Source organism: Podarcis bocagei (assembly GCF_964188305.1).
Source record: "Podarcis bocagei genome assembly, chromosome: 1".
Classification (NCBI taxonomy): domain Eukaryota; kingdom Metazoa; phylum Chordata; class Lepidosauria; order Squamata; family Lacertidae; genus Podarcis; species Podarcis bocagei.
In genome coordinates, this window is record NC_138125.1 from 120,370,375 (window position 1) to 120,383,898 (window position 13,524).

Genomic DNA, 13,524 nt, shown 5'->3' on the forward strand with positions numbered 1-13,524 from the left:
GTTTGGATCGCACCAAACCTGTAGGACGAGAGTCAGCCAGTGTTCAACCTTGCCAACAAGCAAGCAAGCCAAGCCAAGCAGGCAAGGTCTCACTGGGAGACCAGGGTGCAGATTCCAACCAGGCATATACTTAACCTATATGCCATGGTCAATCTGTTAGACCTTTTCTTTGTTCCTTTATCTTGGAGCAGCAGAAATCGCTTCAAAGAGTCAATTAGACAGCAGCAAAATCATTTGTTTCTTGCCATGACAAAAAAAAGGTACAGACAGGCTGATGCTCATTGCCTGCCCCCCCCCTCTCTGGGCTTGCCAGCCCTTTTTATACCCTCTGGGACGGATGATCATGTGATTTCCGAGAAAACGTGATTTATGGGAAATGGTATAGAATTTTAGCTTTCGTTTCTCCATATTTGTACTTCCTTGTTTCACGTATGTCTAGTCCCTCCTTTCTTCCTGTTTTAGCCTCCCCCCTCCTGGGGTTACAATAAAATCCATTCAGCCTTGCTCTTTATCTCTACCCGCCCAAGCCAGAGATTCCAGAGATAGGCCTATTTTCACTGTAAGAAAGATCCTTGTTCTTCTGGCTGGTGAAAAACCTCCCCCCTTTGGGATAATATAGAACAATATTTTAATGGCCCTTCAAATCCTCCCCTCGTGCCCCTTATGGGGGCCGCCCCAGTGGTGTAGCATGGGTTGTCAGCACCCGGGGCAAGGCAAGTAATTTGTGCCCCCTAACCCGTGAATTTGCACCCCCTAACCCTAACCCCATATGTTGCGCCCGGTGCGGCCGGCCCCCCCTGCACCCCCCACGCTACGTCACTGGGCCGCCCTATACTATGTTGATCCTGACCAATGCGATTTCCACCCTCATCCAGACAATGTACCTAACAAAATAAAGCCATAATTTCACTAAGGGAAAGGCGGAAAAATAACCCGACTAAGTGCCAATCAGGTTGAGAGAGAAAAGTTCCTTTCTGACCCTTTCAACCAGCTGCCCCAAATTGCTCAGTGAAGACTCTAACCCGAGGGCGGGTGGGCGGAAAGCTCTCAAAGCAAAATGGCTGTGAGCTCCAGGGGAAGCAGCCTTATATAGGCTTTTTCCTTCCCCTCTGCAGCAAGGGCTCATGGGACAGCTCTTTCCCATGAGCCCACCACACAGAAAAGATACTGGGCAAAACCTTGCTCAGTATTTTGCTGCAATCTATGGGCCACAGCACTGCTGGGCAAAGGCATCCCATGCTTATTGGGCACGGAACGGGGCTTATAGCAACCCTGTGTGGTAGGCTAGGTTGAGATACAGCTGCTATGCTAGCTTTATAATTCATTCCTTTGCTCCTCACATCCAGTCTGTTGTCAGATTGGGTCAGTTCTCCCTGTACAATATTGTAGAAATCTGCCCATTCCCTTATGCCTCCTCAGCTAAGTGTCAGATCATATCCACTACTACTGCAACCTTCTGCGTCATCGTCCTTGTTCACTTTTTAGACTTCTCTAATCTCTCCAAAACTCTGCTGCTGTGATACTCACTGAATTTTCCTTGTTAAACTTGCTCCAAAACCCAGTGGCTCTCAAACCTCCTTCCACCCGCCCAGGCCACTTGAAAATTGCTGAGGGTCTTGGTGGACCACTTAATGGTTTTTCTTCCTGTTGTTTAGCGATTGTAAGTCACTGTGCTAGATGCTGAAGCCTATTTGGACTCCCTACTCCTTTCAAATGCATTGTCATCCTCTTTCCCCCACTTTGGACCTTCCCTGACTTGCAGCTTTATACCTCTGGGAAAGGAACATTCTCTGCCATTGGCCACCTGAGTGAAGCTCATGAACCAATGATGGTTCATGAACCACACTTTCAGAACTCCTGGTCTACCATGTTGTCGAATGTAGACTCTAAGCTCCTGTAGGACAGAATATGTTTGCACCCTTCTCTTATGCTTTTGGGTGGCTTGGACTGTTGCTTGGGGGGGAGACCCCTGACCATTAGGTCCAGTCTGACCGACTCTGGGGTTGCGGTGCTCATCTCACTTTATTGGCCGAGGGAGCCGGCGCACAGCTTCCGGGTCATGTGGCCAGCATGACTAAGCCGCTTCTGGCGAACCAGAGCAGCACACGGAATCACCATTTACCTTCCTGCCAGAGTGGTACCTATTTATCTACTTGCACTTTGACGTGCTTTCAAACTGCTAGGTTGGCAGGAGCAGGGACCGAGCAACAGGAGCCCACCCCGTTGCAGGGATTCGAACCGCCAACCTTCTGATCGGCAAATCCTAGGCTCTGTGGTTTAACCCACAGGGCCACCCGGGTCCCTTGGGCTGTTGCTTAACTGGTGTCTAAGTGGATGAAATATACCTGTGTATGTTAATGGAATGTTGTGGTTATTAAACAAGGCAGAGAATATGGCAGACATCCCCACGATGTACCTAACCCATGTTACAAGAATGCCAGCTTTAGCACACCATTTTCTCAATCACAACACTAAATAATTGCTTCGTGATTGATGGTGGGGAGGGGGAAATGTTGTAGCACTGAATTTACAGGATCCAGTCTTATGTCACCGCAGGTAGCAGATTGAGTTTAACAAGCCATATGGGTTGTAATTGTTTAAGTATGATTAATTCATAATGTTTGTTAATTTTATGCCTTATATTATGGTTTGTTATTATTTCATTTAATTATAGTGTCATGTTGGTTTTTCTGAAGGTTTTGATGAGAGCCCTCAGGGATTTTAATCTTCCGAAGGTAGTCACTAATGATGCCCCTATATTCCTGGGCTTGATCAACGACTTGTTTCCATTGCTGGAAGTTCCACGGAAAAGGGATCTGAAGTTGGAACAGCTGGTGCGCCAGTCCATTGCAGAACTCCATTTGCAGCCCGAGGAAAACTTTATCCTGAAGGTGGAAATAATGGCTTTCTGCTTAGCTTGTTGAACATTCTAAATGGGGTGATTGAATGCTATAATGATCACTGTTGTTTGATGCCTGTAGGTTCCAACATCTGGCTGAGACTATTACGAGGTTCAGCAGTAAGCGAAAGCATTGGGCTTCCTGTTTCCTTGTTAGAAGCGGCCACAATGTTTTTAATGTCTCCATTTCAATATCAGGAAATAATTCCAGTTTGTGGGAATTAAACCACACTAATAGTCCCACGGTGTCTAATGCTCTGCCCATCTTAGCACCCATGTCTAGCTTTCGATGCCCTGGATTTTATTAAAACTTAGCTTAAAGGGTTTTTTAAAATAAAAAACAAAAGACATTTTAATCTCTCTTTAGCCTCTGCTAGACATGAATCCCGATCATCAATATACACACAAGTTAACATTAGCTCTAAATCGGCTTTTGTCCTAAGTAAAGTTCAAGATGGAATGACTAAGGAGACTGGCTTTTCTACCCTTGGGAAGTGAGGAAGAACTGGTCAGGTTCCTGGGGTTACAGAGGAGGGAGGAACAAGTATGCATTCATTACTCCTGCTCTCATCATTACCTGCCCTTTGAGCAAATGATACACTTGAGTCACCAGAGTGAGTGCCCTATTCCATCCCCTTATCACCGTGCTATAATTTGATTTTAAGGAAGCCTGTTTTACTTAAACCTCACTGAAGCAAAGCAAATGTTGTTCTCTTTGTCCTTTTTAATAGCTTAGAAATATCGATAGATGCCTAGCGTGAGATTTCTTTGGGGTCACCCTTTCTTCTGTTTGCTTATATCAGATAATCGTTCACGATAAGTATTATAGACTGTGGTTACAACTTTCCACATATGGCTGCAGTCCTAACTGCACTTAAAGGTAAAGGGACCCCTGACAGTTAAGTCCAGTCACGAACAACTCTGGGGTTGTGGCGCTCATCTTGCTTAACAGGCTGAGGGAGCCGGCGTTTGTCCGCTTCCACAGACAGTTTTTCCAGGTCATGTGGCCAGCATGACTAGACCACTTCTGGCGAAGCCAGAGCAGCGCACAGAAACACTATTTACCTTCCCGCCGGAGCAGTACCTATTTATCTACTTGCACTGCGTGCTTTTGAACTGCTAAGTAGGCAGGAGCTGGGACCGAGCAACGGGAGCTCACTTACCTGGGAGTAAAAGGTAAAAAGGTAAAGGACCCCTGGACACTTAAGTCCAGTCAAAGGCGACTATGAGGTTGCAGCGCTCATCTCACTTTTCAGGCGGAGGGAGCCGGCGTTTGTCCACAGACAGCTTTCCAGGTCATGTGGCCAGCAGGACTAAACTGCTTCTGACACAATGAGACGCTGTGATGGGTCCCAGTGCACACGTCAACGCCGTTTACCTTCCCGCTGTAGCGGTACCTATTTATCCACTTGCACTGGTGTGCTTTCAAACGGCTTGAGTGGCAGGAGTTGGGACAGAGCAATGGGAGCTCACCCTGTCGCGGGGAATCGAACCGCCGACTTTCCAATCAGCAAGTCCAAGAGGTTCAGTGGTTTAGACCACAGCGCCACCCGCATCACTCATACCTGGGAGCATGCCCCATTGAATTCAGTAGGATGCGGTTTTGAGTAGGCATAGTTAGGGTAGTGCTGCGTGCTACTGAGGAAGGTAGACACCGGTGTGGTTAATGACATATCTGTGTGCACTCGTACCTGCTTTTCAGTTTAAAATAAATTTTATTTTATTATTTGTTTGTTCAAAAGATCTCAGGGCAGTAAAGGTAAAGGGACCCCTGACCATTAGGTCCAGTCATAACCAACTCTGGGGTTGAGGTGTTCATCTCGCTTTGTTGGCTGAGGGAGCCAGTGGCCAGCATGACTAAGCTGCTTCTGGCGAACCAGAGCAGTGCACGGAAACGCCGTTTACCTTCCCGCCGGAGCGGCACCTATTTATCTACTTGCACTTTGACATGCTTTCGTACTGCTAGGTTGGCAGGAGCAGGGACCGAGCAACGGGAACTCACCCCGTCGCGGGGATTCGAACTGCCGACCTTCTGATCGGCAAGTCCTAGGCTCTGTGGTTTAACCCACAGCGCCACCCGCGTCCCTCTCAGGACAGTACACATAATTAAATACAGGATAAAAACAAGCAAATAAGTAAAACGAAACAGCAACACATTAACTCCCCCCTCCCCACAGACCCATTTCCCAAATTGGTGGCATTGTTGTCCTTTCCATGGCCACGCTGAGGACCTCTATGGTGGCAGAGGTCCTCTCCCCCCTCCCCCACTGCTGGTGTATGGGCCCTGTCTCTGTATTCTAACAGCCTCCAGCAGCACAAAACAGAGGGTTAGGGTTACTCCCTAAGACATCAAAACAAACTCAGCCTACATAAAAGTGTTCTGGACACCAAACTGAAATAAAACAAAATATCTGGGTAAATTGGAGGCATCGTGGTCTGGCATTTAAAAGCTATGCCGCCTCCAGATTAATCTCCTGGGGGAGAGGGCATTCCATAAGCAAGACACCACCAATTAGTATCTGCAGCCCAGATGCAGTAGCAGCAAAATTAGCAATAACTCACGACCCTTTATGACTCCCAAGCTCCCTAAAATAGATTTTCAGAGTTTAGCCTTTTAGTCCCTTGTGTCTTCTGCAGGTGCTTGGTGGGAGGGAAGCATGAGCAAGAGACCTCTGAAGAGCTGTGTTGAAATTTAGTTTTGTTTTACTGTAATAGGGAATGAAAAATAACAGTTGGTTAGAGCATGGTGCTGATCACCCCAAGGTTGCAGGTTTGATCCCTGTAAGGGACAGCTGCATATTCCTGCATTGCAGGGCGTCAGACTAGATGATCCTCAGGGTCCCTTCCAAATCTGTGATTCTATGATATTAATGACATTCCTTTCCTTCTAACAATCTTTTATTTATTACACTGCAAGTGAACTCAAACTACCAAACGACCTTCAATACTCTCAGCGAGGCTGCAGCCCTGTATCCATGTACTCCACAGAAGGACTCCATGTACTCCACAGTAGGACTTATATTTTGAGTAGACATGTGGGTGGCGCTGTGGGTTAAACCACAGAGCCTAGGACTTGCCGATCGGAAGGTCGGCAGTTCGAATCCCCGCGACGGGGTGACTCTCGTTGCTTGGTCCCTGCTCCTGCCAACCTAGCAGTTCGAAAGCACGTCAAAGTGCAAGTAGATAAATAGGTACCGCTCCGGTGGGAAGATAAACGGCGTTTCCGTGCGCTGCTCTGGTTCGCCAGAAGCGGCCTAGTCATGCTGGCCACATGACCCGGAAGCTGTACACCGGCTCCCTCGGCCAATAAAGCGAGATGAGCGCCACAACCCCAGAGTCAGTCACGACTAGACCTAATAGTCAGGGGTCCCTTTACCTTTACCTTTACGTACTGAGACAATATAGTGAAACCTATGTTGCACATTTAATTTTTATGTTGTGAACCGCCCTGTGATCTTTGGTGGTATAGAAATTTAATTAATAATTATAATAATAATTTAACTAATATGTCAGATGGTTTGGGCTTGTAGATCAAAGTTGGGCTGGCTTGGTGAGCAACCTGTGGCTCTCCAGATGTTTTTGGACTACAACTCCCATCATCCCTAGCTAGCAGGACAGGGGTCAGGGATGATGGGAACTGTAGTCCAAAAACTGCTGGAGACCCAAGTTTGTAGAAGACCCTGATGTAGAAGGTCACAGGTTAACCACCCAACATAACCCCTTATACCACTTGTGTCTAATCTCAATGTAATATTTCGCAACACAGCATAATCCATATGCCTTCCCTGCTGCAGAAGTATCAAAACCTAATGGAATGGTCCTATTGTTCATTGTTCACCTAAAACCAGAGACAATGTAGTTCTGGACAATGTAGTGTTGATGCTGCTATTGACTCCATTCTTTCAGCCCTTAGTAGTAAAATCACACAGAGCATGTCCAACACACCCAGTGAAAATCTGACTTGTGTCTTTCTGAATACGTTCCACAACTGCGGCAGAACAGAGTAAAAGAGGGGCAATTTTTTTAAGGAATGAGAGAATAAAATAGGACTGATGTTTATTGAAATGGGAAAGAAAAGTGTTCTCCGATTCTTCTCCTTCATTCTTACAGTTTTCTTAATACATAGCTATGCCTGTAAAATATGTTCGCCATCATATCAATTCCAAACCCCACCCACCCTAATTTTCTTGAACGGCTTTTTAGGTTATGCAGTTAGAAGAACTACTGGCTGTCAGGCATTCGGTCTTTGTGGTTGGAAATGCTGGAACAGGGAAAAGCCAGGTAAAATGAAGAATACACCCATTTCTCCAACAAACAAATAGCAATAAAGAGAGCATGAATCGGTAATGCAGGTTACAAGATGTTTGCCACTTTGATGAAACTTCTGTGTTCAATAGTCTCGGTGAAATTGATATTCTGGTGTCGGTGGGGCATGTCAACTTTATCAGTTTTCGTTCCCCCCAAATCCGGTTACATATTTATCTCCCGGATGTATATATGCATTTCCTCGCATATGTAGGAGCAGAGCACATAAAACTGAAGTCCTATGTCAGGGTTGAGGAAAGCTGAAGAACTATCACTAGTGCTGCAAGAAAGGAAACCTATGGATAGGTATACTGAGGACATGCACACTTAAGGAAGTGGGCCTAAGATGTAAAGTGTGAATGTGTGAAACACATATATTGCACACATACAACTAGCGGCGGTGTGTGTGTGTGTGTGTGTGTGTGTGTGTGTGTGTGTGCTAATGACTGACTGCAGTTACCTGTTAGATATATATTCAGGTTAACTTCTCTGTTGCACGTGGAACAGCAAATAATTCTGAAAGATGCCTTTTAACTGATGCTACTGCTTGATTGTGAAACTGGCATGATAAAATGTTCTTGCTTTAGATATTAAAGACACTACACGCGACTTACTCAAATATGAAGCTGAGGCCAGCATGGAATGATATCAACCCCAAAGCTGTCACAACGGATGAACTTTTTGGGTTTCTTCACCCTTCAACAAGGGAGTGGAAAGATGGTATTTCCAATCATTATACGCTTAATAAAATTGCACATCTCAACATATACAAACACATACAAGTTTGTTGTTGTTTAAAAAACTAATTTTTGTTTTCATCGTTTTGAAGGCTTGTTTTCTTCCATGATGAGAGAACTGTCTAGCATCACACATGATGGCCCCAAATGGATTGTCCTGGATGGTGACATTGATCCTATGTGGATTGAGTCACTCAACACTGTCATGGATGACAATAAGGTGTGTATCACATTCTTTAACATGGTTGTGATGAGCAGGTGAGATACTCTTCTGGTCCATTTGCTAAATATCTACAGTGTTTCCTGCAGTGCCGGATTTACGTGAGGTGGCCAAAGTATTGGAGCCTCAGCTTCAGGATCTGTCCTTCCAGTGAGCACTCAGGGCTGATTTCCTTCAGAATGGATAGGTTTGATCTTCTTGCAGTCCATGGGACTCTCAAGAGTCTCCTCCAGCACCATAATTCAAAAGCATCAATTCTTCGGAGACTAGCCTTCTTTATGGTTCAGCTCTCACTTCCATACATCACTACTGGGAAAACCATAGATTTTACTATACGGACCTTTGTTGGCAAGGTGATGTCTCTACTTTTTAAGCATCCATCTTAGATTCCTGTAAAGCAGGAGTGGGGAACCTCAGGCTTGGTTGGATGGGGGGGGGTGACACAGATACAGTCCTCCAAACATTTTTATCTGGCCTTTGAAATCCTTCACTGACCTTCTACACACCTCAAGTGTTTTTGCCTGGCTAGAATGTGTCCTTGAACTCTCATGATGCTTCTTCCTTGTCTGGATGGAGGATAAAGAGTGAAAAGCATCAGACATGAGGCTACCTTAGAAGACTGTTGAAGGACTGCTTTTGCCTGTGTGACCCTGGAGGTAATCTTTGAGTGCCTCTCACCCCAAGCCCCTGAAGATAGGTTGTACAGTAGTGTTAAAGGATAAAGGGCCTGGTTTTGCTATGGAACCCCATTTATGGGACACCCTCACAGGAAAAATTCACCTGATTTAGGTGTCAAATCTGTGTTATTTTCCCAGTCCTAGCTGGCCATGTCACTGTTCTCCTGTCAATGCCTCTTAATCTAGAGCTTATCGTTTGGGGGTTTTTTGCATCTGTAGGTGAGAATTGTTAATTTTATTATATTTGCAAGCCACTTCAGACACTGCAAGTGGAAAGATAGACTGTAATCATGCACACTTACTATCTCTACTCAACAAGGTTTTGCTAGTTTTTGAATTGACCTAAGACCTGCAAAGACAAAAGTGTGAAGAATAAGCACACTACGGGCAATGATGCCTCTATTGTATCAAAACTCGGTGGAGAAAAACCTAAAATCTGTTTCTGGCCTTATTATACCAACACTTACAACCGTTTCCTATAGACGACATTGACCAAGGCTCCTGCTTATAGTAGACAGTGCTAATAGAGAAATATTTTTTTCATTGATAGACCCAGTACGGTTGTGCTGTGATATAATTCGAGGTTTAAAGATACCAATAGCATCCAAAATAGAATTATGTATTTTGGAATAAAGAGTAGATCTAAACCCACATGACCTAGACTTACCACCAGCACCCATTTAGTGTAAAAGAGAGAGAGAGAGAATGTCTCCTTAACTAAAATGAGTAAAAGTGGAAAGTTCATGGTTCAACCTTGGAAGTGGGAGGAGCAGAAAGCTGAATCATTTTGTATTTTTTTTTAGTATGTATTAATCTCCATTGATTAAAATGTCACCTTTATTCACCACGGCGTCCTGGCCTTTCTTTATGATGGATACAACAGCAGGAGAGCAAACTGTTGGAATTGAGATACTTTGTGCAAATTGAAAAGAATTTTTTTTTTTTTGCCCTAATTTCACACAATGCTGGAAACCTCCTTTAAATCACATTTTCCTAACCAGCTCCTAGAATAGCTCTTGTTGTTAGATTCTAAGGACTCTATTGTAGCTTTTAAGCTAAAGTACTCAGTGGGGGATGTGTGGCGTTGCACCGCCCCTTAGGAACACCAGAAGAATAGCACCTGATGGCAAGTACAATCATAGAAGATAAAAATGGATCACACTGGAACAGGTTATCCAGGCCCACTGTGGGCCATCGCTCTATTGTAGCACACGGGATCTACAACATATCTTGTATGGCCTATTTCTCCAGTTTGCCATAGAACATTCCTCATTCTCACAGCCAAATTCCTTCCACTTCTCGCGATTTTATCGTTACTCTTGAAATACTTGATTCCCCCCCCCCCCGATAAGTTTGTGTTTGGAATCATGTGTTTGGATTTCTTTTCTTGCGAAGGATTGGGGGAAAACAGTTTAATTTCTCTCTTCGATTATAGTTAAATGATGTAGTAGATGAAACTGGATTTCTCTTTAGCTCAGTTCAGATATATTGCCAAGGCATGATATTGGTGTTACAGTAAGACAACAAAAAAAACCCTTCCTTCCCTTCCTTTCTCCCCCGATACTTCCTGTTTCACAGCAAACATATTTTGCTACTTTTTTTCTTCTAAAGGAGGCAAATTATGTTTTGCATAAACCAGTTTTCCTTTAAGATGGAATTGGAAATCACAAGCAAACATGGCATCCAGTTATGTTTTGCAGATAAACCATGGTTTCCCCATTGCAGACACGGGAAACTGTGGTTTCCCTTGTAAAAGGAAGGGTAGGATGATAACAGAGCCCATGTGGAGAGATGAGAGAACGGAAGCCTCATGCACATTCAAGCAATACCACACTGTGGTTTAGCATTATATCTGAACAGCTATCTCTGAGAGCCTTTCTGCTAGCAACTGACAACAACACCTTTTAATTTATTTCTTTTCCAACCACTTGAGCCCTAAAATAATTGTGTGAAATACAAAGCCTCAGTTTACTTTTGCATTTGCAGCAGTACATTGATTTAGTAAAATGTAACATTTTCATCTTTACTTTATTTAATTTACTTTATTTAATATTTACTTTACTTTACTTAATTCAAGGGACCAAAGAACAGCATCTTGGAAAGAAAAATAGCCAGGTTTTTTTCCCTTATTGCCTGAACTTTTGTTTAATGTGCATTGAAACCACACCATTGCTGGCTTATTCAATTTTAAGAGATTTAATTCATAGTTTCTTCTCTTCATAAATTGTAGGTTTGATTTCATGATGATTTACTATTGTTATCCCTTTTGTTTTGCTGTTTTTCAACCCATCCCTAACATAAATTTCTTTCCATGAATCAAGATATTATATTGATTTTATTCCCACTGACAATAAAGAATCCTTTTGTGTAAGGCCAGCAAAACAAAACTACAGAGAAGAGTTACCTTTTTGTCCATTGTGATTATTGCTGGGTAAGTGGATAGGGAATCAGTTGGCTTTTCAATGAAATGACGATTAACATGGCTTTATAAAAACATCGAAGAAATTAAGGACAGTCCAAAGGGAAGTTCTCCTGCACATGTTTAATTGAAGCAGCACAGTATCACTTTCATTAATTTCAATGTGTCTTATGCAAGAGATCTTCTCATTGGATAGTGTTTGAGTTCATTCTTCTGCTGTTTTCCTGAATGTCACGGCAGATATCCATAAAGATATAAGGGATATTATTTAAACTGACAAATAACACTCATTGGAAAATAAAATCATATTCCTGTGTATTAGCTATAGCTGAACATGTGCTTTGTGATTCTTACTTTTTTAAAAAGAAACCACAACAGAACCTTAATTACTTAATTTGAAAAGCAAATACCTACTGCAATAAAATTGTAATGACTCTGTGCTTAGGTTCTGACTTTAGCAAGTAACGAACGAATTTCATTAACACCTTCCATGCGGCTGGTGTTTGAAATAAGCCACCTCCGGGCAGCAACTCCAGCCACTGTGTCGAGAGCTGGCATCCTCTATGTGAATACGCAGGACCTAGGCTGGAGTCCGTGAGTACCTCCCTTGCTTTTTGTACTTTTAATGTGCCCTTTGCAATATTACCCATTTTGTGCTCTTTCATTAGCCAGCTTGAAGAAAGGCAAGACACACATTTAACAAGCAATCACATAAGGAATGGCATTTCAGTGCACCTTGAGCCAGCAACTCTGGGGCCAGGAAGAATATATGAAGAACCCTCCTGGATCGGACAACAGACCTATGCTGTCCAAAATGCCTATGGCCATGCTTGCTCCTTTGGTAGTGATGATCTCATTTGCTGCTGCGCTATACTGTATTCTTAACTCAGCAAACAGCTTGCTGAATGCTCTGTTCATGTAGCTGTCATCTTGTCAGCTGTATGTTGTTGTTGTTTAGTCGTTTAGTCGTGTCCGACTCTTCGTGACCCCATGGACCAGAGCACGCCAGACACTTCTGTCTTCCACTGCCTGCCGCAGTTTGGTCAAACTCATGCTGGTAGCTTCGAGAACACTATGCAACCATCTCGTCCTCTGTCGTCCCCTTCTTCTTGTGCCCTCCAACTTTCCCAACATCAGGGTCTTTTCCAGGGAGTCTTCTCTTCTCATGAGGTGGCCAAAGTATTGGAGCCTCAGCTTCAGGATCTGTCCTTCCAGTGAGCGCTCAGGGCTGATTTCCTTAAGAATGGATAGGTTTGATCTTCTTGCAGTCCATGGGACTCTCAAGAGTCTCCTCCAGCACCAGAATTTAAAAGCATCAATTATTCGATGATCAGCCTTCTTTATGGTCCAGCTTTCACTTCCATACATCGCTACTGTCAGCTATATACTCTATGGTATTGAGTGAACAGCTGTTTCCTCAATTAAGCTGATCAGTATTGTACAAAGGAACTTGTCATTGGAGCCACAATGCCCTGGTGTTGCTACTAGAGCTGTAGTATAGTCCATGTGAGCCATGGGGACATCCTCCAATATGGGAAAAGGAACATTTCAGTGGTAGAGCACCTGCATTGAAGGCAAAAAGTCCCAGGTTCAGTCCCTAGCCCAGTGTTTCCCAAACTTGTGTCTCCAGCTCTTTTTGGACTACAGTTCCCATCGTTCTTGACCACTGGTCCTGCTAGCCAGGGATGATGGGAGTTGTGGTCCAAAAACAGCCGGTAACCCAAGTTTGGGAAACACTGCCCTAGCGTATCTTGTCAGGACTGGGGAAGAATTCTATCTGAAAATCTGGAGGACTGGTGCCAGACCTTTAGTGTGAAGAAGGCAACTTTCTAGGGAGACACAGGGCATGAGAACATAGGGGAAATGTCCAGAACAGGGGTTGCTGACTCAGTGCCTGCAGGTGGAAATGTGCCCACTGGTCCACAAAGTTTGATGACCTGCACTGAGAGGAAAATGTGTCTGGGGTAGTCAAGGGGTAACCCCAGATCCTATAGGTAAACAGTGGGGAAGAGGGATGAAATAATAATGCCAGGTGTTGGGAGAATTGGAGAAAGCTCAGACAGAAAAGCTTTATTGGTGTGGAGGTGACGGTATGCGAGTGGCCATTTTTCTTCTTCTCTAAATTACATTTGTTATTTCCCTCAACATCCATGGAAATGTCATATGCTTCTAAAACAGCATTTCCCATTCTCATTCCTTTCAGACACTATGGCCAATGGCCAAGGGTGAGGGGTGTTGTAATCCAAAACATCTGAAAGATGACAGGT

The 13,524-nt window shown here is 44.0% G+C and overlaps 1 protein-coding gene across 1 annotated transcript in view; it reads left to right on the forward strand.

The window, feature by feature from the left end:
* LOC308581643 (dynein axonemal heavy chain 11-like) overlaps positions 1–13,524 on the forward strand; it is a 236,406-nt gene that overhangs the window by 64,258 nt on the left and 158,624 nt on the right. The window contains exons 29-33 of the mRNA XM_081184350.1: positions 2,697–2,891; positions 7,103–7,180; positions 7,792–7,924; positions 8,034–8,161; positions 11,703–11,851. Coding sequence (XP_081040476.1) covers positions 2,697–2,891; positions 7,103–7,180; positions 7,792–7,924; positions 8,034–8,161; positions 11,703–11,851 — 683 coding nt within the window. The remainder of the gene's footprint in view (positions 1–2,696; positions 2,892–7,102; positions 7,181–7,791; positions 7,925–8,033; positions 8,162–11,702; positions 11,852–13,524) is intronic.